The 26,730-nt window shown below is 59.4% G+C and overlaps 1 protein-coding gene across 5 annotated transcripts in view; it reads left to right on the top strand.

Moving 5' to 3' along the window:
- CFAP46 (cilia and flagella associated protein 46) overlaps positions 1-26,730 on the top strand; it is an 89,003-nt gene that overhangs the window by 12,775 nt on the left and 49,498 nt on the right. For 4 of the 5 annotated variants that reach the window (XM_059172765.1, XM_059172764.1, XM_059172762.1 and 1 more), the window contains exons 10-22: positions 7,366-7,464; positions 8,530-8,720; positions 11,876-12,104; positions 12,221-12,341; positions 13,444-13,567; positions 13,776-13,906; positions 14,393-14,520; positions 15,391-15,524; positions 16,690-16,902; positions 18,096-18,261; positions 18,570-18,719; positions 19,235-19,342; positions 19,590-19,756. In XM_059172765.1, coding sequence (XP_059028748.1) covers positions 7,366-7,464; positions 8,530-8,720; positions 11,876-12,104; positions 12,221-12,341; positions 13,444-13,567; positions 13,776-13,906; positions 14,393-14,520; positions 15,391-15,524; positions 16,690-16,902; positions 18,096-18,261; positions 18,570-18,719; positions 19,235-19,342; positions 19,590-19,756 — 1,961 coding nt within the window. The remainder of the gene's footprint in view (positions 1-7,365; positions 7,465-8,529; positions 8,721-11,875; positions 12,105-12,220; positions 12,342-13,443; positions 13,568-13,775; positions 13,907-14,392; positions 14,521-15,390; positions 15,525-16,689; positions 16,903-18,095; positions 18,262-18,569; positions 18,720-19,234; positions 19,343-19,589; positions 19,757-26,730) is intronic. The other variant, XM_059172763.1, reaches the window with a different exon arrangement.

The following is a 26,730-nucleotide window of genomic DNA, read 5'->3' on the forward strand; positions in this document are numbered from 1 at the left end:
AAACACGACGCCACCAAAGGGACACAGCAATTTTCCAGTAAGGTGCTCCGAAGAAACAGAGGTTTGTGAATTGCCAGGGAATTCGAAGTGATTGTTAACAGGAAGCTCAGCTACGAGAGAGCGTAGAGACTCAAGGAAGTCAGGAATAACAGGGGAACAAAATGAGAAGTTCAGTGGTGATGGAGATTTCTTAAAAAACCCGATCGAGTAGAAATCCTGGGGCTGAAGAACAAATACAGTGAATGAAGCGAGAAGTGTAGTGGGGAGCTTTGGTCGGGGGCTTGATCCAAGCAGAAAAGAGAATTTGTAAACTGAAAGGTGACTTGAAATTTCCCCGAAGAAACAAAGCAGTACAGAAGGCCGATGTGAATTATGGGTGCGCGGAAGAGGCAAGAAAACAGGTTTAAAAAAATAACGGTTGAACTTTCCCCGAGTCTGGAGAAGAGGTGGTCGTCCAAGGACACGAGGCTCACAGGTCCCAGAGAGATTCAACCCAGCGAAGACTGCACCGAAGGATCTTAGAATCCAAGTGCCGGACGGTTTGTTGTACGACGTATTATTATTATAAAGGAGTTTTGAAAGCAGCAGGAGAAACACGCTGATTCATCCAAGGGAGTCGCCGTGAGGCCGTCGGAGGGTTTGTCGGCAGAGACCTCGCAGGCCAGGAAGGGACCGGGCGACTCATTCCGAGCGCGGAAGGCAGAAGCTGCCGGGCAGGAGTGTGTTGTCCCGCGACGCTGTCCGTGAGCAGCGGAGGATGGAGGGAGACGGGAGCGGAGCGAGTTCTTCACGGGAAGGGACAGGGCGGGATCAGAAGCGCACCCGGGCGGGCAGCGGGGACACGTCGGACGGCGCTTCGGAGGCCGGTGCGGCCGGAGCCTGGCCCCTGCGGTCTGGAAGACAGAGTCACTCGGGACGACGCGTCGCAGTGACTAGGTAACAGGCACGAAACATGAAAATCGCGAATTGTGACGTGGGAAACGTGCCGTGGAGTGGGGAGTAGTGACAAGGGAGTTTCGTGTGGCTGCAGGAGGTTGAGCAGAGCTCGCCGCGGGGTGTTTCCTGGAAGCTTCGGCTGCCGCGGGGCACGGGAGAGAAGAGGGGGGGGAGGGGGGCCGGTGGAGGGGGGAGGGGGGCCGGGGGTAGCCGCAGCGGGGACTCGCGCCTCACCGGAGACGCCGGCCAGCGGAGAGGAAGCCGGCAGTGGTGAGTCATTTCCTGCTCACGGCGACGTGGCGGAGAAGGACCGGCTTCTCCCCCGCAGAGACGGGGTGCCGAGTGCACTGCGGGTCGAAGACGGGCCCAGCCGCCCGCTGCCCACAGGAGGCCGCTTGGGGCCGCGTGCAGGACGGTGAGCACGGGAGCCGGACCCCCGCGCTTACCTGAAGTCGGAACAGACGCCGCGGGACAGAGAATCGTTCTCTGGTGAGAAACGTCGCCCAGTCACGAGGCCGGGACCGCCGTGCGTGCGTGTGTGCCCCGTGTCGGAGCACCCAGGGCGTGGGCGAGTCTTACCACACCTGGAAGCAGAAGTGAACGGCGACCCGGTAACCGCAGGGTCTGCGGCCCTTCGCCGTCTCCAGGGACCTGTCCCTCACACAGAAAATCATGGGACCTGCTGGCTCGCGCTGCCCTCCGGGCCTGATGGGCTTCGTAGACGCACACAGAACAGAGGCGACTCCCACGAAACCAGAAGTGGAAGCACAGACGGTACCGCCGACACCCCAGGGACGTGAAGGGGCGTAGGACGGCTGCGCCCCGAGGAGACCATAACCCATGGGGTCCGTTCCCAGAGACACAAACCTACCGAGACAGAACCACGAGTCAGACTCTGAATGGGCTGACAACTAGCAAGCAGCTTGAGCTGGTAAAAAAAATCCCCGACGAAGAAATGCCCAGGACCAGAGGAATTACACCAGACATTAAAGAACTGATGCCGGTCCTTTATGAAGTGTTCAAAAAAAAACCCCAAAAAACTGAAGAGAAAGGAACACTCCCCTGCTCACTTTTAAGGCCACCACTGCTCTGATAGCACAGCCAGAGAAAGACACTATAAGAGAAGGAAAGTGCGGGCCGGTGTCCCTGATGGACATGGAGGCCAGCTCCGACTCAGCGCGTCATGGAGATCAGGTGCCCAGAGCGGGCATGACTTATCCCGAGGACGCAAGGCGGGGTTAGCGCAGGCGGGTCCAGCAACTGTGGCGCCGCACCTTAACGTGAGGAAGGGTAGGAACCACGTGATAATCCCAATACATGCAAGAAAAGCGTTTGTCAAAATTCAACATCCTTTCGTGATACGACGCTCAACAAACCGGACACGGAGTGATGTCGTCTCCACAGAGGTCTCCTGCGACCAGCCCGCAGCTCACGTCGTACTCTGTGGTGAAAAGTTCCCCTCAAAGCAGTCAGAACTAATGAGCAAATTCAGTACAGTTAGAAAACTCTCAATCAACAGGAATCTGTTGTTCCTGTGCACTAAAACCGACCATCCGAAAGAGAACTGGAGAAAGCAACCCCGTCCACGACAGCATCACACTCAACGAACTGCTCAGGAGTGAGTTTAACCGAGGACGTGAGGGACCTGGGCGCCGAGCACTGCGCAGTGTTGATGGAAGACGTTGAGGAAGACACAAGTAAATGGAAAGATATTCAATGTTTATGGATTGGAAGAATTAAAATTGTTAAAATGCCCATACTACCCAAAACCACCTACAGATTCAATGCAATCTCTATCAGAATTCCAATGGTCTTTCTCACAAAAGATTAAAAAAAAAAATCTTAGGGGCACCTGGGTGGCTCAATGGGTTAAAGCCGCTGCCTTCGGCTCAGGTCAGTCCTGGGATCGAGTCCCGCATCGGGCTCTCTGCTCAGCAGGGAGCCTGCTTCCCCCTCTCTGCCTGTGTCTCTGCCTACTTGGGATCTCTGTCAAATAAATAAATAAAATCTTTAAAAAAAAATCTTAAAGCTTGTGGAAAGTCTGTGGGGCCCCCAGAGAGTCGCAGCACTCTTGAGAAGGAAGAGCGGAGCTGCGGGTCTCCTGCTTCTTCATCTCCCCGTTAAAAACTACAAGAATCGGAATCATGGCGTACTGGCTTAGAAATAGAGGCGTAGAGCCGCGGAATAGAATCGGGAGCCCAGAAGTCAGTGCACACGCATAATGTCAACTGGTGTTTGGCAAAGCCCCGGTAGCACACCTTGGGGAAGCCGGGCGACCTCGTACAGAGGCGTGCAACTGGACCCCACCTTTCAGCACTCACAAACACTGACTTGAGATGGATTAAAGACCTTGAAGACCTGAAACCATTAAGCCTCTCCCAGGCGCATACATAGGGAAAAAACTTCTTGACGTGGGTCTTGGCGACGTTTTGGCTTTGACAGTGAAAGCAAAAGTAAACAAGACGGACTACATCAAACAGCGAAAAAACGGTCGACCATGGAGCAGCAGCCTAGGGCGTAGGAGGGAAGCCCTTGCCGACTGGGTGTCTGAGACGGGGCTGGCGCCGAAACCAGACAAGGAGCTCCTGTAATTCAGTAGCAAAACCCCGAGTACTCTAGTGAATGAAATGAGCTGAAGACCCGCGTAAACACTTTCTCAGAGAAGAGCCCCGGGTGGCCAAGCAGTACGTGGAAAGGAAGTTACCACCCCCACTGTCGGGGCTAAAATGGAAGCCGTGGTGCCCCTCACAGCCGTTACAGTGGTGTCAGCAAAGACACAGGCGGTAACAGGTGTTGGCTCCCACCCCTTCAGATGTCCAGGGACGTGGAGAAAAGGAAGCCCTTGTACAGTCGAGGTGGGAAGTGAAGTGGTACAGCCATGACGGGAAACTAAAACCAGACTGCGGGAGACCCACGATGCTGCTCCTGGGAACACGCCCGAGGGACGTGAACTCAGTCCCTGGACCAGCTGTCTGTGCTCCGTGCTCGTCGGAGCGCTAGTCACGATAGCCACGACAGGGAGACAACCTGACGCCCGTGGCGAGCGGATAAAGAGAACGTGTGTGCGCGTATACGTGTGCGCACGCACACACCACACACACCACAGGGCACACAGAGGCAATCCTGCCGTGTGTGACAGCGTGCACGCGTCTAGAGTGTCGTGCCCAGTGAAAGAAGCCAGACGGAGAAGCCGAATAAAACGGGCCTTGTGAGGGTGGCGCGCAGGGAGGAGACGTTGGTCGGGGCACTGGCTGCGTTGGCGGTGCTGGTGCGCAGCTTGGTGACTGGGCTGTACATTGGAAAGTTGCCCAAAGGGTAGATCTTGGGCATTCTTGCCAAAAGGAAAAAATAAACAAAATATGTGAAGCGATTGATTTCTTAATTTACCTCATTACAGTAATAAAATCCTAATGTATACATATATCATCACATCTACGCTCCACACATACAAATTCGTCAATTATACCTCAATAAAAATTTTTTAAAAGTAAAGCAGAAGTGACATTTCAGAGGAAAAGATTAGCACTACCAGAATGAAGCAGAGGAGAAACACGGAAATAACCGAGCTCCCGCGACTCGTGGGGCAGCTTTGGGCAGACCAACGTGCGCATCGTCGGAGTCAGAACTCCTAATGCGGTCATCTTCAAAGGGGAGCATGGGGTACTAAGGGGCCCTGGTGAGTCCGACAGCTAACTCTGTTGGAAACGATGCAAGCCAAGACATGTAAGCGCGACATCTTTACAGTATGAAAAACAGGAAAGCTATCTGCCTAAAAATCTACGCTCCGAAAATGTCTTTAAAAACCAGATGTAAGGGGCGCCTGCGGGGCTCAGTCAGGGAACTGTCTGCCGTAGCCCAGGTCGTGATCCTGGGGTGCTGGGATCGAGCCCTCGTCGGGCCCCCTGCTCGGTGGGGCATCTGCTTCTCCCACTCCTTCTGAAGGCTCATGCTCTCTCACTCTCAAATTTTAAAGAAATATTTAAAAATTTAAAAAAGAGCTAAATATTTATTAAAATGTACCAAATCTGAAAGAGTGACTCAGACTACAGGAAACGTAGGGGAAGCTCTTCGTGTAGAGGCCAGTGGCGCGGGAGGGAAGTCCGGGTCTGCAGAAAGTAGAGAGGAGCCCAGAAAGGGCCACCACGGGAGCAGGAGGGAAAGACTCGACAAATACTTAAATCTCCTCAAAAGGCCATTGGCTGTTTAGAGGGAAGATACCGATGTGAACCCCCAGACTCTGTCTGGGTCGACGGCGGCGCTGGCGCCGTCCCAAGCAGAGGCCCGGCAGGAGAGCTCCGGAGACGGGCCGCGGGTCACAAAACGTGTGCGGAGACGCGACGGCACCAAGATCGGGCGTCGAGGACGGCCGCTGCCTGGCCCGCGGGGGGACCGCGGCGGCGCCCACGTCAGCCGCCGTGGCGCTGGCCTGAAGGACGCGATGTCCAGGGGGCGAGTCCAGCGTTACACCCGCGAACGTACGGCCAGTTGCCTTTTGACAGAGGCGTGACGGCGTTGGGTGGGTGAGGAAGTTGCCCCTTACACGATGGCGCTGGAGCAGCCCGCGTCCGAGCCGGAGCCGAACCGAACCAGCGAGCACACCGGCCCCCACTTCCCGCCGCACGCGGACGCGAGACTTCGCGTGGGACGAGCGTCGGGAGACGACTTGCAGAGCAACAACAGCGAGTCTCTGTGTGATTCATACAAGAAGTCGACACATTTTGTTACAATGAAGAACCTTCGTTCAGAAAATGAAGCACCGAGTAGGTCCTGAGTGAAGGTGTCCGCGAGTCGGCGAGTCGTGTCTGACCCAGGGCTGCGCCCGGCTGTGCAGGGAGTGCTCAGTGCTTGAGAAAACAACCAAAAGAAAAAAAAAAAAAAAAAAGAAAAAAGAAAGAAAAGAAAAAAGGAACCGGAGAGCTCTGGGTAGGCACTTTCCCTGGCGAAGACCGTGGACGGACCGAAGAACGGGCCCCGAGAAGCGCTGGTTTCCCCGGCCCTCCGCGCTCCTCTCGCGCTCCCACCGCACGGCGCACTCCTGCACCCCGGGTCTCCGGGACACCTGCTGCGTGTCCTCCGGTTTTGACAATTCTCATGCTCTCCCTGGGGACAGCGCCAGATCCCACGCTGAGGGACTCAGTCCCGCAGAACTGCTCCCCCGTTTTGGTACCCCCAACTTCTGTCCTTCTGCTCTACAGATGAGGGGCTCCCACAACCCCCTCCTTGGGTTTGATCCGTTTTCCAGAGCAACTCACAGAACTCAGGGGAACCCGTTTACCCATTTATTACATAATAAAGGTGCAGAGGAGCGGCCAGAGAGAGACGTAGAGGACAGTTGGGGGGAGGGGTCCTGAGCAAGGGCAGAAGCTTCTGTCCTCGTGGAGCCAGGTGGGCCGCCCTCCCAGTATGTGGACGTGTTTGCCAACCTGGAGGCGCCCTGGACCCTGTACTATTGGGATTTTACGGGGGTTTCCTCACATAGGCACGATCCAATTAGCGATGCATTTCTGGAGGGCGGGGTTGGGGCTGAGAGCCCCCAGCTTGTCGTCAGGGCTTGGCCCTTGTGGGACCAGCCCCCAGTCTATGGAAGGAAAGATGCCCCCAGTGCTCTAACACTTAGAGCATCACAAGCGTTTCAGGAGCGCTGTGCTGGGAACCGAGGCGGAGACCCGTGTGCGCTCTGGACTGACTCACGGCGACACACGTCCTAGATGGCTGCACGCACAGACCGACCCCACTCGGCGTGGAGAGGATGTGGGGACGCCGCAGCTCTCGGGCTAGCGGGAATGCAGAATGGCACAGCGCCTTTGGAAGAGCTTAGCAGTTTCGTAGAAGCAAAGTGAGGCCCGCGAGACAAACCCTGGGTTCCTACTGCCCACGCCTCGGCCCTGCCAAGCAGGATGCTCTCATCCCAACCCCGCAGGGAGTAAGTGAAAGAAAACGTGTTTGCCAAGGGTTATAAGCATTTATCTGAAGTTGGTGTAATTATGTAAAAATTCAAGGTCCAGTGAAATTATCTTTTTTTCCCCACAATTAAAAAAGTATCAAGAATTTTTGCTTTCTCACTTAAAGCTTTGCATTTGGGGGCACCTGGGTGGCTCAGTCATCAAGTCTCTGCCTTCAGTTCAGATCGTGGTCTCAGGGTCCTGGGATCGACCCCCGCAGCGAAGCCTACTCCCCTCTCTTGTGTTCCGTCTCTTGCTGTGTCTCTGTCTGTCAGATAAATAAAACCTTAAAAAAAAAAAAAAGCTTTGCATTTTGGGGGAATATTTAAAGTTTTTGTTATATGTCTTTGTATTCTCTTGTTTTTGTTGTTGAATTTCTACCTAGTACATTAGTAGTATTTTAAAATGGTCTTTGAGGTTGATGAACGTGTGTGATTGCTTCCTTTAAAAATCTCCCGTATATGCAGAGACTGTGTGTGTCCCGCAGGATCCTGGGAAGCTGATTGAAATCGAGTGCCTGGAGTGTGAACTAGATGCTTCGAGTCTCGAAAGTAAACTTAAAGTCTACGTCCGTGCAGCCGTCGAGGTAAATTCCTGAACAGGAGACGGCATCACTCAGCAGTTTGTGCATTTCCTGGAAGCTGCTGGCCCCTCGGATCGCGGGGACACAAGGGCATCTGCTGTTTAACACAGTAGGTTTGGACCAGCAGCCCCGGCCAGGAAAGGAATCCAGAGATTGTTTTAGACTACTCGTTAATGAGAATTTGGCAGCTTAAAAGGAAAAGCAAACGGTTGGCACCGAGTAGTGATGGCTGAGGCGGGAGCTCCTAGGGTTTGCTCGGGGCGCCCCAGAGAACCTTCCTGCCAGAGAGCAGCAGCCGGCCGCGGGGCTCTGTCCCCCGCACCTGCAGCAGGCTCCGCGCCTTCACTGCTGCCTGGTGGATGTCCGTGTTCCTCTTGGACTTGCTCATGGGCTTCTCTAGCCCTGAGCCCACCTGGCACCTGGCAGGAGCCTAACCAGGGCAGCGTCGGGCATGGTTTCCTGAGCATCCCGGCCCCACGTCTGGCCACGGGCTGCAGCAGCATGGGTGGCCCGAGGGGCTGCAGCGGGCGCTGTGTCAAGCTCAGTCCCTGTGCTGCTGCCCACTGGCACCGGTCAGGGCGCATCGGCTGCCAGCTCGGGAGGCAGAGTGAGGGGAGGCCCTGAGGCTGCCAGTAGCCAGAGGCCATGGGACCAAGCTTCGGGTCAGCGGGCAGCCCCAGGGGGCTCTGAGGAAGCGTGGGCCGTAAGCCGGCTCCCCACATCCTCAGATGTGAGACCAGAGCCTGTCTGGTGGGAAGGGCGCACGTAGCACAGGACAGAGGAGGGGGTCTCTGGATCGTAGATGGAGCCGGCCACAGGCCACTGTGGTCACGGTACCAGCTCGAGAAGTACACACCCTTGGATGGAAGCAGCTCGTGCGAGAGAAGCACCGTGTGGGTGTGCGGGGCCCATTCCCGGCCTTTCAGGGAAGTGTCTTACAGACAAGCAGCCCCTTGTAGGGCTGGTGACACAGGCCCTGGCCCCCGCAGCCACCTGAGCCTCCAGCTCCCTGGGTGGGGCGCGGGGTTTGCCTCCGGTCCGCACAGGCGACCCATGTGTCTCATGCAGATGCAGCTGAGCATAGTACAGAGGCTCGACGTGGCCCTGCAGCAAGCCGTGCGCCTGGGCGAGCCTGGGCCCATCCACGTGGTGTGTGCTACGCAGTGGAACACGTGTCTCCCTCTGCTGCAGCACAACCTGCGGCGCCAGCTGCGGAAGCCGCTGAGCAACGTCGCCGATGTCCTGGAGAAGGCGGACAGGTAGTCTGTGCCCCCAAGAGGTGGGTGCTCGTGTGGGGAGGCCTGGGGCGGATCCCTCAACACGGGGAGGAAGCTGAGGTCCGGCTCATGTCCCCCAAAAGTGGTGCCAGCAGGAAACTCTACCTACATCAGAAAGGGCTTGGCCGGTGGTGACAGGGTCACGAGTGTGCCCTGGGCAGGACAGGGTGGCCCTCCCCACTGGCTGACACAAAGTTAGGGCCAGCCCGCGTCCCGGCACCGAGGCTCTGACTGCCCGCGGCCACACGCCGACGGCAGGATTCAGGGCAGGTCCGACCTCCTCCGTAGACCAGTGCCGGTGCCCTGTTGACTCTGCTCCACGGGCTCTGATGGAAGAGCCTGCCACAGCCACGGTGTGGTGCCCGCTGGCCATGACACCAGGGGCATGATGCGGTGTGTGGGCACCAACGGGTCAGTGCCGAGGTGAGGGACTCCAAGTCTGCGGTCCACACTGGGTTGGACACATTTGTCACGCACTTGCTGAGCCGCTGCCCTGGGCCGGGCACGGCACTGGGCCTGGAGACGTGCTGCGGGGTGTACAGCCGAGCACCGGCACCCGCACCGGCACCCCCTGTTTCAGCAGGCGGCTGTGTTAAGTGCTGAGAAGGTAGTAAAGCAGGGAGAAGAGGCGCGGGGATGCTGTTCTGGGCTGCGAGGCGTCCGGCGGGCTGCGAGGCGTCCGGCGGGCAGCGAGGCGTCCGGCGGGCTGCGAGGCGTCCGGCGGGCTGCGAGGCGTCCGGCAGGCAGCGAGGCGTCCGGCGGGCTGCGAGGCGTCCGGCGGGCAGCGTCCACCCGTCTTCCTTTCCATCTGCTGGGACCATCTGTGGTGCCTGGAGCTCCAGCCGCTCTGCGTTTGGTGCCGCATTGAGCGTATCTTGACCTCATTTCTTTCCGTGCGTCCCTTCGGCTTCTGGCTGCTCCTTCCCCGCCTTCCTTGAGGTTAATTTTTAGAATCGGCTCCACTTGCCCCACTGGCTCGTTTCTCCACCCTCCCTCCCAGGGCGCAGGGCTGCTCAAGGGCCGGTAATGCGGGTCCTCGGGCAGCCGGGTCCGTGCGGGCCGCTCGCGCACCCCTGCCCGCGTCCCTACCGTAGAGCTCTGCGGCGCCCTCCCTGCGTCCGCACCCGCTGCCTGTGCGCTGTCCTGCTCGTGGGTTTCACGTCTGGACGCAGCGCGATGTGGCTCCGGCATGAACAGATCTCCCTCCCTCGCGGAGCTGCCATCTGTCTCGCAGCCCGTGGATTTGTTTGTTTGTTTGCTTGGTTGGTTGTTGTTAAGAAAATTACAGAGGAAGCGGCAGTTTCTCACGTTTACCTACTGCGCTGATCCCACCGGCTCTTTCCTTCCCGCACATCCTGGGTCCCACGTGCTTTGTTTCAACCCGAAGACCTCCCTGCTGGCGATGGACCCCTGTGGGTCTGAAATGACTTTCCCTCAAACTGTTGTCGCTGGCTGTTGGGTTCTGGGTTTCCAGGTATTTTCTTCTTTAAACACCTTGGCAAGGCTGTTGTAGTTCTTCTGACCATCCGGATTCCTGATAAAAATGCGCACTGTTTTCAGGGGGGTCGGGCCCTTCGCCGTACGTGCCTCTGCTCCTTTCTGTTTTCGGAGTTCTGACTGCGGTACCCTTGGAGCCTTCAACGCTCCTCGTTGGGTCTGCCGAGATGTGCAGACGCGGGCCCGGGCCTCTCACCAGGAACATCAGCTGTTACCATCTGTTCTCTCTCTCTGCCTCCCGGGACTCGAGCTTCGCACGTGCCCTGGACACGGCCCCCAAGTCCCAAGCCTCTGCTCATTTTAAAAGCCGACTTTAGTCTGTCCCTCCGAGGCATGATGTCTAGGCTGTGGCTGGCTCAGTTGCAGCCTGCTGTGGTGCCAGCAGGAGCTTTCCAATGTCGCGTGTCCCTGTTCTGAGCTCTGGTGTCTCGGTTCCTGCGGGTTCTCCTCTCCGGAGAGTCCGTATCTGTTCCGTCCCTAATGTCGTCTGCCTTCAGGTTTTTACAATACATTTATATTTGCATTTTAATATCTGCATTGAAGGATTTATCTGGCAAACCCAATGCCTGGCCCTGGCCGTATCCACACACAGGCTGCTGCACGTCCGGTCTCTGGCCCCACGGAGCCCCTCACCCCATCCCGCCTGTGGCTGCAGCTGCCCAGGCTGCGCTGCGATGGCACCTCCTTGGCCCCGTGCTCTGCCAGACTGTTCCTGACCGTCCCTCTGTGCAGCGCCCCGTGCTGTGTGTGTGCTGTCAGCCTCAGTCGGCGCCCCAGCTTGGTCAGCCCTGGCCGGGTCTCCCACTGCCCAAAGGAGCAGGATTCAGGGCAGGGCCTGCCCCAAACTGTGGCACATTCTGGGCAGGGTCTGCACAGCCTGGTTCCCTGAGGAAGAGCAGGGACCTCAGTGTGGCACCAACCAGGGACCCCTCACGGGCGTGGGTGAAGCCACAGGCATTCCTTGCCTCCGTGTCCCCAAGGTCACAGCCGTATCACATGGCATTCACACCTCTGTCTGCACTGTCAGCTCACGGGTCCTGCAGTGCCTGTGTTCAGCCGAATCTGTTGGATTTGTTGATGCTGGTGTCCCTGGGCAGTGGCTGTGGTGTTGGTCTCTGCCTCTTGTTGATGGAAAAGCTCCGAGGACACTTCCGTGACACGTGCAGACACCGGCAGAGGAAGCAGCCGGAGCAGCAGCCAGGCAGGGGGCAGGCCCCTTGGGGGGTGTCCCTGAGCTGCTGAGACCAGAGCAGGCCCCATCCCGGGGGGCAAATGGCAGTCTTCTGTTGCGGGCAGCGGGCAGCGGGCAGCAGCGGGCAGCGGGCAGCAGCGGGCACGCATGTGGGACGGTTCTGACGGCCAGAGGCGGTAGCCGTAGCAGCAGCGTTGCGAGCCTCCCGTGTCTGCTAAGCCCCTACCCAGCAGGTCCCACCGCACGGTTCCCCGTCCACTGACCTGCTCCTCAGCCCTGGAGCCCAGGTGCTACAGCTGCCCTGCAGGGGCCTCCCTGCTTGTCCCCGATCGAGGCCTCCAGGCAAAGCCGGCGGGAGCCGAAGCACGCTGGGAAGCCCAGGCTCCGGGGGGTTCTTACGGCAGGTCCGCGTGCCCAGGCCTGCGTCACACCGTGCTGTCCTCCCCAGCCTCATGGTCCTGCTCCGCTGCCAAGTGCACATGGAGATGGCGCACATTGAGGAGGACGAGGACCGGCTGGAGCCGGCCATCCAGCACCTGCAGAAGGCCGTGCTCCTGGACAGCCTCGGCCTCTACCAGGACAAGCTCACCAGGGCCTTGAACCGGCTGCGCCTGTGCACCATGCTCTACCAGTCCCCCGAGCGTGCCGAGGACAAGGCCATCATGGCCATTGAGCAGGTGCCGACCCGGGCTCCGTGAGGCTGCCCAGGGATAGGGCTGGCCGAGCAGCCCGGGACAGGGTCCGTTTAGGTGATGTAGTAGCCCGCGCGTCACACCGTGTCTTCCTGCTGCAGGCGAAGAAGGCTGTCCCCAAAGACAGCGTCAGGAAGAAGCGAGCTCTCCTGGTGAACGCGGGCCTGGCGCTGGCCCCTGACACCTTCCAAATTGTGCTCGACAGCGAGAATGAGGCCAAAGGTATGCGCTGCCTCGCCCCTGGAGCCCAGCGTGTTTCTGCTCAGGAGCCGCCCTGAGCCTCCTGCGTCCGCAGGCTGACCCCCAGCCCGGCACCTGGGGACCAGACTGCGCCCGCTCAAGGTCTGAATCCGCCCGTCCCGGCCTTGACATGCGTGCAGTCTGGGTCTCAGCTCGGCCACTGTCCCCCAGGACCTTGTTCACGGCAGGACTGACCATCGTGCGCTGGAGGCCGGGGCTCCTGATGAGGGGTCAGCAGGGCTAGGAGCTCCCCCCGGGGCTGGGCGGAGGGTGGCTTCAGCCCCTTCGGCGGACAGAGTCTTCCCCGTGTCTTCACACCATCTTTCCTCTGTGCCTGCTTCTCTGGCTCCAGAGTTCCTCCCTTTTAAGGACATCTGTCGTAACAGATTAGGGCCTGCCTCACGATCTCGTTTGAACTGGATTGCCCCCATAAAGACACAAGTAAGGTCACTAGGGTCCTGGGGTTAGGGCTTCATTGTACCTTTCTGGGGCACAGTTCTGCCCACATCACGGACGTGCCCAGCGCATCGCAGCCTGTGGACGACAGGTTCGTACCTGACTGGGGAGCCCACCCATGGCTCTGCCCTCGCCGGCCGGCATGCCCCAGCGCTGGGGAGCGGACTGCTCTGGGACGTGGCCTCTGTCGGCCTCAGGCTTCTCCGGGGCCTGGTGGTGCCACCTTGGGTTTCCACCTTGCCCCGGCCAGTGTGGGGCTGTGTTGGCGGTCCCGACCGCTCCGATGAACCAGCGTGCCGCCGGCCTCCCAGCCGAAGAGGGCCTCACGGCCCAGCCCGGTGAGGCCTTCAAGGGGCTCCTAGGGCCGGCTGCCGGCGGCTGGTGTGTCGGCTGCGAGGGGGCAGCACGTGCCACTGGGCACGGTCCACCACCCAGCGGACCGCGGGGTGAGGGGGTTGTTGGGCAGGGGCCGCCGTGTGGGAGAGGCCCCCAGACCGCGGAGCCCAAGCTGCCGGGCACGGTGGCTGTGCTCACGGCGCAGGGTCCCCGGGACAGAGACACGGCGCCTCCCAGTCCTGTGGCCCCGAACATTGCCATGTGAGCCTGGCATCTCCACGTCTACCCTCAGTGTCCATGGGGAAAGTCAGGGGCCGCTTCACCTACCTGTTTGCGAAGGCGCGGCACCACATGGTCAGCGTGGACAAAGCCGCCGGGCACCTGCGGCGTCTGGGGGCCGAGAACGACAAGGAGAGGTGGGTGACGTGGCGCGGGCCCCGGGCGCCGGCTGGGCCGGGCTGTCGGGACGCGTCCGTGGGCCAGGACGCGTCCGTGGGCCGGGTGGTCCTGAGGGAAGCACGTGGGCTCCCGCCGCCCCATCGCGATCCACCGGGCGCCCCCACGCTGGGGGTTCCTAATGTCGCCTCCTGCTCACCTGTCCACCACCTCCCATCTGGTGAGCAGAATCCAGATCTGGGCCGAGCTCGCCAAAGTGTCCCGGAAGCAAGGTGTGTGGGACGTGTGCCGGGCGGCGAGCCGCTTCTGCCTCCTGTACGACAACGTGAAGGTGAAGAGGCTGGCGCGGCTGAAGAAAGGTACCCGGGCCCGGTGCCTCGGAGCCACGGGCAGTGGCTGCGGGGCTGTCCGCACGCAGACAGGGGCTGTCTGGCTCCCGCCAGAGGCTGGGTCCAGGTCGTGCGCCCATGCTGGACCCCAGCTCACGGGGACCCGTCGGCCGAGCGTGGGCCGGGGGGCTTCTTGGGACTGTGGGGGCGGCTCCCTGCAGCAGCTCTGGTCGAGGGGACACTTGGGACCCAGGGACGTACCAGGGGTCCCACATGGTCAGGGACACGGGTGCCGCAGGCTTGGGGGGCGAGGCTTCTCGAGAGGCTAGACTGTGTGAGCCAGACCAGGAACGCGTTGTCGGGGGGGGTGGTGTGGGGGGGCTTTCCCACCCCCTCCCCGGGGCCCGCCCACAGGGGGTTTCCTCCGGCCCCTTCCCGGCTGGGAATCCCTGTGTGTTGTTTGCTAGTGAAGACGCGCATGTGCGACCAGAGCTCCAGCGTCGCGCTCTCCCTCAGGGAAGAAGAAGAGGGGAGGAGACAGCCCGGCCCAGGACGCCTGGGGCCCGTCCGAGGTCACCCTGCAGAGGCAGACGAGCCCCAGCCTGCTGCGCACGTTTGCGGAAGTGGGCTTCATCAGCGCGGAGGTGCGCCCCTGCCCCGTGGCTCGGGGTGCGCACTCAACCCCCCCACCCCGACCGGCTCCTGAAGCGCCATGCAGAGGAGGGATGCCTCCCCGGGTTCACAGATGGGTCACGATCTTGTGTCAATCCACGTCCTTCCGTGGAAGCCCTTTTTGCGTCTGCAGCCGTTTCGCAGGCACGGGGGCGACGGCTGGGCTCTCGGGGTGTCCCCTCAACGGGCACTCTGAGTGAGCTGTGCGTTCCCTTTGCTCGCGCTGGAGCGGGGCTGGCCCCTCTGGGGTTCACCGGCGCGTTCCGCAGTGAGCACACGCAGACCCCTGGGTCGGCGCCAGGCCGGGGCCGCGGTCTCCATCGCACCTGCCCCTCCTCCCAGGGCGGCGTCCCCAGTGACGTCTCGTCACATCATTGTTCTCGGGACCACCTTGGCCTGTGTGTCTTGGGGTCAGTGGGGGACGTGGCTAGAGCCCTCACTGGAGATCGTGTCTGGGCCGTGAGCCGGGGACACGGTGACACCTGGGGCAGAGCCCGGTGCAGGGAACTGGCAGCCGGTCCAGGACCGTCCCGCCCCAGCCCCGTGTGCGGCCCCTCCGCCTGTGCCGGTGCCCTCGGCAGCCGCCGGTGTCTGTGCTCACTCGTGCGGTGACGGGGTCCGAGGGATGGCGGGGCCGGGACGATGGCCCGAGAACGGGGTCTCCTCTTCCTGAGCCGCCGTATGCATGGGGGACGTGGGGCAGATGGCGGGTGGGGAGGACCCTCTGGAAGACCACAGGTTCGTCACAGGGCCTGCCCCCCTCAGGCCTGACTGTGCACCCCCCCCCCCCCGCGCCCGGTGCCCGCGCCTGTGACCGCTCGTGCTGCACGCTTCCTTCGCAGGCCACGGTGCACTTGCTGCGCTCCGAGGGTGTGGAGCTGAACAACCGTCCCCGCCCCCCGGAGGACCTGAGCCAGCACTCCGCCGGCTACACGGTCGAGTCCCCGGAGGACAATGCGCAGTGGATCACGTACCAGTAGGTGGCCCGACGGGGCCCAGGCGACCCCCGCAGATTTGGGCACGGCTTGGCCACGGAGCACGGGCTGGGTGGCCGGGGACGACAGGGCCCAGACTTGGGGTGTCTGTCCCCAGACCAGGGCCGTGGCTTGTTTCGCGTGTGACACACGTGGCTCCTCCCAGTTAGTGTGTTACCAGAGACGGGGAGGAACTCACGGGAGGAGCCGTGGTCAGCTCTGCCCACGGCGTCTGGGCTCAGTCATGGTGCGCGTGGACAGGAAGGAGCACTTTGTGTACAACAGCCCGGAAGACGTGCCACGTGAGCCACCGCCACGGAAGCACTCATAGCTCGCAGTGCTGGTCTCGCGGTGGTGGGTTTTAGTTATGTTTAGTCTAAACCTGAGTATTCCTGCAAGAGAACGTGGTACCGAGTGGGCATCCACGCATCTCGGAGCCGTGGCCATTCTCCCTCACTGAGGGGGCCGGTGAGCCTCTCCCCCGCGGGTTCCACGCAGTGAACGGCTCCTGTAGGGGGCGGCCCCCGCGTTCAGCGCTCGGAACGTTTGTCTTGGTGTTTGTTACGTGGACGGCGTCTTTGCCTCAGTCCTCGGGGGGTCCCACGGAGCAGAGCCCAGGGCCCCGTCCCCGGGTGCCAGCTGCCACGCGGCAAGGGCCTGCCTGTGCTGGAGGAGGCTCCGTAAGCCACGGCCCAGCCACGCCCGACCCACGAATGCTTCTGTACAGCCTACGTGCTGAGTGCTTTTGACATATTAGAAGTCTGTGAAGTTAACTAGAGAAAAATGGGCAACAGAGACTCCCACGGCTCACAAAGCCTGGGATACTTGCCATTGGGCCCCTTACCCTAAGGCGCTGGGACCACAGGTCCTAGAGAACGGGCTGTCCCGCAGAGGGCGAGGGGCGGCTGGTGGCCCGGACGGAGGTTTGAGGCAGAGTAGGGGTGTGATTTGGGAACTCGGCGCCGAGGGAGGACGTCCAGCTGGGGGACGGGATATGCTGGGCAGGGCTGCGCCCCGGGAGGGAACACGGCGGGCTCCAGCAGGCAGCCCCGGCAGGGGCACCTTTGTGACCCCAGATGCTGCGGAGAGCTGGGCTGTCAGCAGGTGTCGTGTTTGCGTCTGTGACGCCCGTCTGAGCAAAGGCTCGGCGGGGTGTGCTGTCCACAGGACCTGGATTGAGGGTCTGTCGCAGAGCGCCATGAACAGCTGGCTGCGGTCTGCCGAGATCGGACGAGAGCTCCAGGAGGGCTGGATCGTGCAGAACGCGGTGGTCTACGTCCTGAACCACAACTACCACCTCATTGTGGCCGGGCGGCAGAGGGAGCTCGTGGACACCTTGGACCACCTCCTGAGCATTGTCAAGGCCACGGGCTACAGCGGGTAGGTGTGGCCCGTGGATGCTTCGTGTACTCCTGACCTCCAGGGCTGTCTCCCTCCTGATGCCCCGAGACTTCGATTCAGGCCTGGCAACTGTGGGGTCACACATGAGTCTGTTGTGGGGCGGGTGCCCCGAGACCCGTCCTTCCAGTGAGCGGCGGGGCTGTGGTTGGCTGGTGTGTGGCGGTGATGGGGACGCGGGGAAACCCGAGGGCTGCTCCAGCCTCCACAGGCTCTGACTCCAAGCTGCACATCCCGAGTAGAGGCTCAGCCCTGCCCCCACAGAGCCCCGTGCAGAATCCCGCCCGCCTCACTGTTTTCCAAACTGAAGGGTTTTAAGGAACATTTGCTGAGACCCGAGTCCCCTTGAAGAACAGACGGAAAGAGCAACCCCATCTGGGAGTCTTGTGCTGGTTTTGGAGCGGGTCGGAGAGGGGTAGGATCTGTGCCCGTGAGTTCTTGTCCCGCTGGACGTGAACGAGGAGCTAAAACGAGGCATCGGAAAGCGTCAGGTCTTGTCAGAGTTTTCCGACAGGGATGATGCTTCCGAACGCTCTTTTCTTGTTGCTGGTTTGGCTTTTGGTCGAAGCAATAAGACGTCAGAGTTTCGCATCGGAGGCTGAGGTAGAGACGGTGCCGTGGGTCGGGACGCGGCAGCGTGTGTGGATTTTTGTACATGACAAAAAAAATATTTGTTACTTGTCTCAGGGTCTCAGTGGACCCTGAAACCCAGGGCTGCTCAGCGGGCCCTGGGACGCCCCTCCGACTCGAGCGCCCACTGGGACCCCGTGGACACCCGCCTCTCCCCTCTGGGCCGCGCTCCCGCAGATCGCTGTTGTGGACGGGGAGCAGACTTTGAGTCCCTGATTCCTGGCACGGGGAGGCCATTTCAACAATTCTAACCTGAGCCACGACTGGGCTAGATGGACAGATGTCCCGGCCCTGAGGAGCCCACCCACCTGACATGGGGGGCCCTTCTCAGTGCGAAGACCTGCGGTGGGGGACTGAAGTGTCCTCGTGTGGCCCTCGTCATAGCCAGTGTCCCCTGGAAGGTCTGAGAACTGCCCCATGGCCTAGGGCTGGAACCATGAGCGCCTGTCGTCGGGTCCCGTGAGAGGGAGACCGGGACTCCGGAGGCCCCGCGTCTGCCTCTGTGCGAGCGGCCGCACCCTCACCACCGGCACGTTGCTTTCCAGATACCCCACCGTGCTGGCCATGCTCTGTAACACGCTGGCCCGAGGCTTGATCATTAAGTGGATTCCAGCCCACGTGCCAGAAAAATCGAAGAGACCCGTACGCTCCAACCTGTTTCACGCCCCACTGGACTCGGTGGCCAGCTCTGAAGTCAGGACCGCCGTGGAGGTAGAAGCACTCCGCGCGAGGCCGGGGGACCCGCACCCCGTTAGCGGAGGGGACGGGTGGCGGAGCAGCTAGGAGCTGGACACGGGGCGCGGGCAAGGAGGGGAACACGCAGAGCCCTGGAAGTTCTGGGGACGCTCCGGGCCCCCGGGGGGAGGGGCTGGGGCCGCTGGCGTCGGGACTGGCATCTGCTTTAGCCACCGGTGTGGCCTGACTGGGAGCCACGTTCACTTGTCTTTAGATCATTTGGGTCTTGGCTCGGGCTTCCCTGTCACGTTCAGGCCACGTGAGTAAGGACCCGTCCACTTTAGGTCTGCGAGTTTGCTCTGAACCCGACGGACGGGCCTGTGCCCGAGGAGGTGCTGCCCATCAGTGCCCAGCAGCAGCTCATCGCCACCTGGGTGAAGGGCAAGCAGCTGCTGCAGCAGCAGGTCGGACCGCGGCTGGGCGTGGACGAGCAGGTGCCGCGGCCGCGGGGTGCGGGCCGGGGTCGGGGGCGCCCGGGGCTTGAAGAGGCTGGTCCACATGTGCCCGGCCCTGCAGGGTAGGAGCCTCCTGCTGAAATCTCCCCCACAGGACAGTGGCACGCGTGGGGGAGGGCTCCCTCGTCCTGTAGAGGAGCCCCGCCCTCTGGGAAGGTCTGTCCCCAGAGAGGTCACTGCCGTGGGCCGCAGCATCTTCTCCTTAGTTCTGTGGCCTTACCTGGAGGTGCACCCAGGCCAGAGGGAGCCCCCTGAGCTGTGAACCTGAGACTGTGGGAGTGGGGCGGGGGCCGGCAGGCTTTGCTCCCACAGACGCGGACCCTGGGCTGGTGGGCAGTTGGAGCCACACCCGGGCCACGGCCGAGCCCTTCTGCCTGCTGGCGGCTGAACACGGATCTTGGAGAGACCCTTCGGGGGCTCTGGTCATTGCCGCTGTGCTGCCGTGGCCCGGCGTGGCCCGGCACCCCTGCGCTGAAGATGCTTCCTTCCCCCAGAGTCCCAACGAGGACATCGACTCGGTGACGCAGGTCCTCGTCGCTCTGGAGATGTACTCCTGCAACGGGCTGGGCCTCATGGACTTCGCCGTGCCCCCCTTGGCCCAGGTAGGAAGACCCTGACCCGAGGCCGTTCACTGGAACCTGCGGCTCCAACATGGAGCCAGGGTCAGGGGGCCTCGCCTGAGGGGGCAGACTGGCGTCCTGGGGCGTGACCACGTCTTGCCACAGCACTCAACACCCGGGTGCGGGGTCCCCGGTTCGGGCCCATGTGGGAGCTCCCCCAAGTGCCTCCTCCGGGCTCGGCGCCGGGCACGTCGCCGCGCTCACGGATGCGCCTTCCCCTGCCCTGCAGCTGGTGAGGACAGCGTCCGAGTGCGGCTGGTCGGACCCGCTGGTGGAGCTGCAGACCCTGATGCGGCTCACGCGCTTCGCCCACGCGGCGCGCGACCACGAGCTCACCATGCTCTGCTCGCAGAAGGCCACCCAGATGGGCATCAGACACCTGCGAGCCTGCGACCCGTGAGTGCCCTCCTGACCCCACTCACTGTCCCAGTGACGCTCATTTCCCGGCGGCTGGGGGGGCAGGGGACGTCCCGTGGAGCCTCCGTGTCACACGTCTGTGCGGGGCCAACGAGCAAGGCCGGCGGGGTCCCCGAGCGAGACACCACCCCTCGCCAGCCTCATCTGCTGCTCCCGTGGACCCGGAGTTCTGACTTGGTCCCTGAGCAGGCCACGGGCTGACTGCGGTCCCTGCCTGGCGCCGGCCGCAGCTCCCCCGGCCGCAGGCACGCGGAGGCCTTCCTCCCCCTGAGTGCGAGGCTGCCTCACGCCGGCTGCCGCGGTGGACGTTTCTGAGGCAAGGACGGGTTTCCTTGAGGTTCTTTTCAGGCTCTTTCCTGGAAATGATGAAATCACTGACCCAAGCGTATGAAGACATTCATGGCGGCCAAGCAGCCGGTCTGGCATCCCGAGGCCAGGCCCCAGCCGCGCCAGATAGCTCTGTGTCCCCAGGCTTGGACTGCGTCACTGTCACAGGCTGCCCGCTGCCACAGGCCGTTTTTTTTGGGGGGGGGGGTCTGTCCCACACGCCAAATCCCGGGGACGGGGACGCGTCTACCCAAGGTCAGCCACTCCACGGCCCTCCTCAGACACGCCTGATGCACGTTTGGGGCCACAGGTGAAAGCCACCCGAGAGGTCTCCACGCCGTCGGTCAGCCCGTGGCCAGGGCCTCAGCGCAGGCGGCCGGCACGGTTCACCCGAGGACCCTGCGGCACTGCCTCACTCCCTCCCTGGGGCAGCTCTCTGCTAGGCACCACGGCTCCCACGTTGATGGGAGAAACGGAGGCAGGTCGAGGGCGATTCACGGGCCCTGCCGGCAGGTGCAGAGCTGGGATGGGGCCCCAGCGTCTGGCTCTACAAGCCCACGCTCCTAGAGACCACTGGACGCCACCTCTTGGACGTGAGCATGGCACCCTCTCTGTCAGCAGGGGCGCGCTGGAAAGTTCCAGAAGTCAGCCGCGTCCCCAAGATGGGTGCCGCACTGGGTGACTGACGGGACTTCCAGGAATGCAGGGTGGCTGGGGGTAGGAGAGGCCCCCCTCCCATGAGGCGACTCCAAGGGCCTGGGCCCAAGGAACAAAGTCTGATTCTGGAAAGTCCTGGGAAAACCATCTGAATTGGACTAGGAGCCTCGTACCTGGTTAGTTAACAGTTTCCACCAGAATCAGACGTCGTGGGGGCAGCGCTCGTTCTGAGAACCCGCTGCCCCCGCAAGCAGAAGACAGGCGCACGCACTCCGTTCTGCCCGCTCCCTGGGGGTGGCCCAGCGTGGTGACAAGGTTGGGACAGCCTGGGCCCCCAGGACCCGCCCTCCTCAGATGGGGCGGCAGAGGCCTGGCATGGGGAAGGGGCGGGTCGAGGCAGGAGACCCAACGTGAAGAGGAGCTCTGACCACACGGGGACACAGGAAGCTCCTGGGGCGGCCAGGGCGGGGACGGGTTAGAGACATGGGGACCGAGGGGCGTTCTCAGGCCCTGCGGCTTGAGGGCTGCAAGGAGACTCCGCCCACCCTGGCTCCTGGGCGGCCTCCACGGGGAACGCGGCTGCCTGCGGGACGCGGGGCCCTGGAGCGCCCACCCTGGCTCCTGGGCGGCCTCCACGGGGAACGCGGCTGCCTGCCTGCGGGACGCGGGGCCCTGGAGCGCCCACCCTGGCTCCTGGGCGGCCTCCACGGGGAACGCGGCTGCCTGCCTGCGGGACGCGGGGCCCTGGAGCGCCCACCCTGGCTCCTGGGCGGCCTCCACGGGGAACGCGGCTGCCTGCGGGACGCGGGGCCCTGGAGCGCCCACCCGGCAGCAGGTGGGCCGAAGCCCTGTCCCGAGAGCCCCCAGCAGCGTCCTGGCCACAGGCGTGAACAGGGAGTTACTGGGACGCAGGACCGCACGATGGTCCGAGGAGAACAGGAGACAAACCTCGCGGTGCACCGGGAAGATGCAGCGCTCGGAGGTAAGGCACAGCACTGCCGTGGGACAGGAGCCGCACCGGACCGAGCTCTGCGGGCACAAACTCGGGGCGGAAGAAGTGGGAGGAAATGTCATGGGAAATACACGAGACGGGACAGACGCACAGAAAGTGTGACAGACGCCGGACGACATGTGGGGAGTTTGACTTTGGGAGCCAGAGCAGGGGCAGAGTGCCCTTGAGAAAGGAGCCTGGGTGGGGCAGAGGAGAGCCCCTCGCGTGTGGCCCCGTGGACGCCGAGCCACCACCGCCAGTGCCCAGCAAGGCCGCAGGCTTCTGAGAACCCATCACTGGAAGGTGGAGGAAAAATGGAGCGTTCTAGATGGAAATAATTTTAAACCTAGAATTCTAACTCATCCAAACTTTCAGTCACGTCTGGGTATGGAAGCCATTTTTAGACGGGCAGAGACCTAGATTATACATGTGCCACACCTGTTTTTAGAAAGTTCCTTGAAGGAGATGCTCCAGAAAAACAAGGGAATAAACCAAAAAAAGAGAAAAATGTGGGATGTTGGCAATAGTAGATTCAACCCAGAAAAGTTGTCAAGCTGTGCTGGCCCTGAGAGAGCCACCTGTGTGAAGGGCAGCGGGACGGAGGCGGCCCGCGAGTCAGGGCCGTGAGGAGGGGCCCCGACGTGTTGTGTCACGGGAAAATAATACAACGGGGAAAAGCCAGTTGGAAACTCCAGAAGAGACAAGAGTCAAACACAGCCCGACCCTCGGGGGAAAACAGTTGCGTTATCATGGTGTTCACTGATATTTTAGTTTTAGGACTAACATTTTGACACAGGAAATCTCTTCTGGTTATCGGGTCTGACAATACAAAACTAGAAGTCCTGACGACACGCTTCAGCAGGCAGGGGAGTGTCTAGAAGAGAGGAGAAGGGCTGTGGTAATGTCCTTGCTGGAGAAGGTCAGGGGTCGCCAGCTCAGGGTCACAAGCCCTGAAGGTACAAAGATGATGAGTAGGGAATTAAAGTCATGCTATAATCAACAATACTCCTAAGTTGGGAACAGGGCAAGGGGGGAGGTCTGAGTGACTTGAGCTTCCACGGATGGCTCTCAGAGCTCCACAGGTAACGTGTGGCGTCCGTCCGCTGGGCGGCACGCACGAGGCGAGGGTCCGGAGACCTGCACCTGCCTGCGGGCAGCCAGGGCTAAGTATGTCGCAGTCATTCCCTCCGGGGAGCAGCCCTGGGAGCCAGATAGGAGGCCCTTCTTCCCAGCCATGTGCAGGTGCCACCTGGATAGAAATCCAGAAGTTGTTTTGAAAAGAGACTGCAGAGACGTTGTAGGAGTTGGTATGGGCGAGCTCCTGCCGTGGGGCTAAAACGTCCTTTGCTGCCGGCTGAAGGCTGGTCAGGAGGAGCCGGTAATGAAGGACGTGGGCCCTGGCTTTGCCATTCTGCATCGGTGATTCTTAAATTGAGTTTCCTCTTAAAAGGGCAAGTCTTTTACTAAGATAAAAATTCGTTTCCAGAAATTCATTTGTAGAACGTCGCTGCCCTCTAGCGGTGGCTGGTGTCACGGCACCCCGTGGACTTGCCTACGCAGCCGCTGGGTTGGACCGCGGTTCTGACCGCTTGTCCAAGCACACGGGGTGCTCGCCGTGTCCGGGCGTGGTACTGGGCGCTAGGCGGCTGGAGAGAGCTGGGAGCGCCGTGGTTCTGCAAGAGGTGCCACACTTGTAGTGATCTTGCTGGTCACTCAGAGCACTGGACCCTGAGGCTGGGCAGGATCCGTGGTCACACTCGGCCACACGGCGTGCACTGCAGATGGCTCACCTGTTTTACTTACACATATTTCAAATTTTTGTGCTAATTTCTGCATTTTGCTAGTTACTTGAAGAAACTCTTATGTAGGGGGCGCCTGGGTAGCTCAGTGGTTAAGCCGCTGCCTTCGGCTCAGGTCATGATCTCAGGGTCCTGGGATCGAGTCCCGCATCGGGCTCACTGCTCAGCAGGGAGCCTGCTTCCTCCTCTCTCTCTCTCTCTGCCTGCCTCTCTGCCTACTTGTGATTTCTCTCTGTCAAATAAATAAATAAAATCTTAAAAAAAAAAAAAAAAAAGAAACTCTTATGTAGGATTGGTCACAGAGTAATTTTATAACAGAACTTACATTAAAGAGTAAATGTAATTTTTAGCTCTTAATGAAAAATTTCAGTTGCTAATCAACTCATATTTTCACCTCCAAGTGTTCAATTACTAGAATAACTTTCACATTCACACTATCAATGTAAACGAATATACATTAATGAGAAATTTCATGTGGATCCCTAAAATAGACAGAAAATAGATTAAAATGAAGTAGCCTAAGAATATTTGGGGCATTTCTACTTTGTTCAGCATTTTTACTCAACATAATCATCAATGTTGGGTCTTTATATAAATTTGAAAGTCCCTTTTCTACCAGTTCTGGCCATGGTATAGTAGCGGATGTTATAGTCTTACTCTGTGAAAAAAACCAAGACAAAACTGTAAGGCTTAACAAAATACACGAAGCAATGATTTTGGGGCATTGGACAACAGATGGTCCAAAGCAGAAATTTTTGCAGGAGGGAACATCAAAAGTGGGCTGGCTCCACATTCAGACTCACTCTCTGCCAGGTGGGGCTGCAGCGCTGGCCTAGCCAGCACCGAGGGGTGGAGCCCAGACAGAAGCCGTACTGGAGTGGAACAGGGATCTGCGCAGGGGGCTGCCCAGGCAGCAGGCATTTGCAGGGTGTGGTGTGAGAGAGGAGGTTCCTGGACAGAGCATGCGTGCTCACAGGCACTGACATGTGGGCTCTAAGATCAAGAGAAATGGTGGAATTGGCCAACAGGGGTCAGGGGGGCTTCACTGATCTTGCCAGGCATTCATCGAGATCACACCTTAAGAATAGGGCTATAAGGGCTACTGTAGACTTGCCCTAAAGAGCCTCCCTCAGATCTTGAGAAGAGAAGCGGAACCGGAACCACCACTACATTACCTCCTGTCAGAAGAAAACCCGCCTTCCTTTCAAGGAAGGCAACACCACCCACACGCTCACCAGTGCTCTCAACAGTACAGCCCTTCAGTGTCCAACATAAGATAAAAAATTACTAGACCCATGGGAAAATGAGAAAATGTCCTTCCGTACCAGGAGAAAACACAGTCAATAGAATAGAAACAGATGCCTGTGTGGCTCAGTGGGGTTAAGCATCGGTTTTCAGAGCCGGGGACTGAGCCCCACATTGGGCTACCTGCTCAGTGGGAAGTCTGCGCCTCTGCGTCTCTCTCGGCCCCTCTCCCCTGTTCTTGCCCACACTTTCTCTGAAATAAAAATAGATCTTTACAAAATGGACTAGAAGCAGTCAGCAGACCCAGATATGACACAAATTTTGGAATTAGCAGACAACACATTTAAAATCTAAATTAAAACAACTATTATAAATATAAGAATATATTTTTAGTGGAAAAACTAGTGTACAAGGGGGGAATTTCAACAAAGAAATGAAAAATGTTATGAACTAAGTGGAAACTCTAGGACTGACAAATATAGTCTCTGCAAACATTACTGGGAAAGCTTAGTGTCCGAGGAGGAAGTGGTAGTAACTCTGACGGCAGGTCTACACAGCGGTGAAGCCGAGGCACAGGGAGAAAAACCAGAAAAGCAAAATGAACATCACGTCAGCAGCATGCAGGGCAGAATCAAGTGGTCCAACACACACCTAGTGGGAATCTTGGGACAGAGGCAAGAAAGGGAGGCAGAAATATACGTACTTACATTTTCTCAAATTCAGTTAAAAATATCAACCCAGAGATCCAAGACTTGCAATGACCCCAGGCAGGATCAACACACAGAAAACCACACCGTGTTCACTGTAGTCAGACTGCTGCAGACCAAAGTGACGAGAAGTCATTAGAAAGGAGTCAGAAGGCAAACAGATGCACTACGTACAGGAAAGCAAGGTCAAAACTGCAGACTTCTCTGCAGAAACAATGCAGACTGCCCAACGCTTTAAGTGCTTTAAAAAAAAAAAAAGTCAATCTAGAATTCCATGTCCAAGAATAGCCTTCAGGAAATGAACTCAAAATCAAGATGTTTTAAGATAAACTAAAGGTAAAATAATCCATTCCTAGAAGAGATGGCAGAAGAAATTCTTCAGGCTAAAGGAAGACGAGAGAGGTGGAAAGTTGGCCCAAGAAGCCCCGGAGGGCACCCGCAGTGGTGAATGTGTGGGCGCACACAAAAGGCCTCACCTTCAGTTCGCCGGTTCTTTAAAGGACACTTGCCTGTTTAAAACAAAGTACATTGAATCGTGGGATCATTAATAAATGTGGAAGTGAAACACATGACGACGATGGCACAAACAACAGGAATGAGGCACACAGACGTTCACTGTTCAGAGCTCGGATCCCACCTGGGACATGATATGACGTTAATTCAAGGTAGACACTTTGGCCTGGTTAAGGATGTATGTTGTGATCTCTAGAGCAATTCCCTAAAAATAATTTAAAAGTATAACTAAAATCCAATAGAGGAGATAAAATGGAATGCTAGAAAATACTCAGTTAACCCAAAAAAGTGGAGGAAAGGAACAGCATATGGGACGGAAGGACAGCAAAGCAAAGCGGAAGATTCCACCCCGACCACATCCATGTATGCACTAAACGTAAGCGGGCCAGCACTCTAGTGAAATGCACAGGGATTATCCCGGCGGATCCAATAAGTAAGACCCAACTAGAAGTTGTTTTCAGAGACACATCCAAAACAGACTCAGCTGGCCCACGGAGGGAGTCTCCCCGGGAGCCAGTGTATTTCTCTTAGAATAGATCCAGTGCCCCCTAAGTGGAGTTTCAGGGATTTGCTCCCCTCCAGCACTGGACAGGAGGTGACCTCTTAGTGTACGTGGTGTTGTGTGTGCCCAACCCACAGTGTGGCTAAGATAGGAAACCTGGAGGAAGAAGGAATCCCACAGCATTCTTGACGTTGCTTTGAGTTGAAACCGTA

This window comes from Mustela lutreola, chromosome 4 (genome assembly GCF_030435805.1).
Source record: "Mustela lutreola isolate mMusLut2 chromosome 4, mMusLut2.pri, whole genome shotgun sequence".
NCBI classification, from domain to species: Eukaryota; Metazoa; Chordata; class Mammalia; order Carnivora; family Mustelidae; genus Mustela; species Mustela lutreola.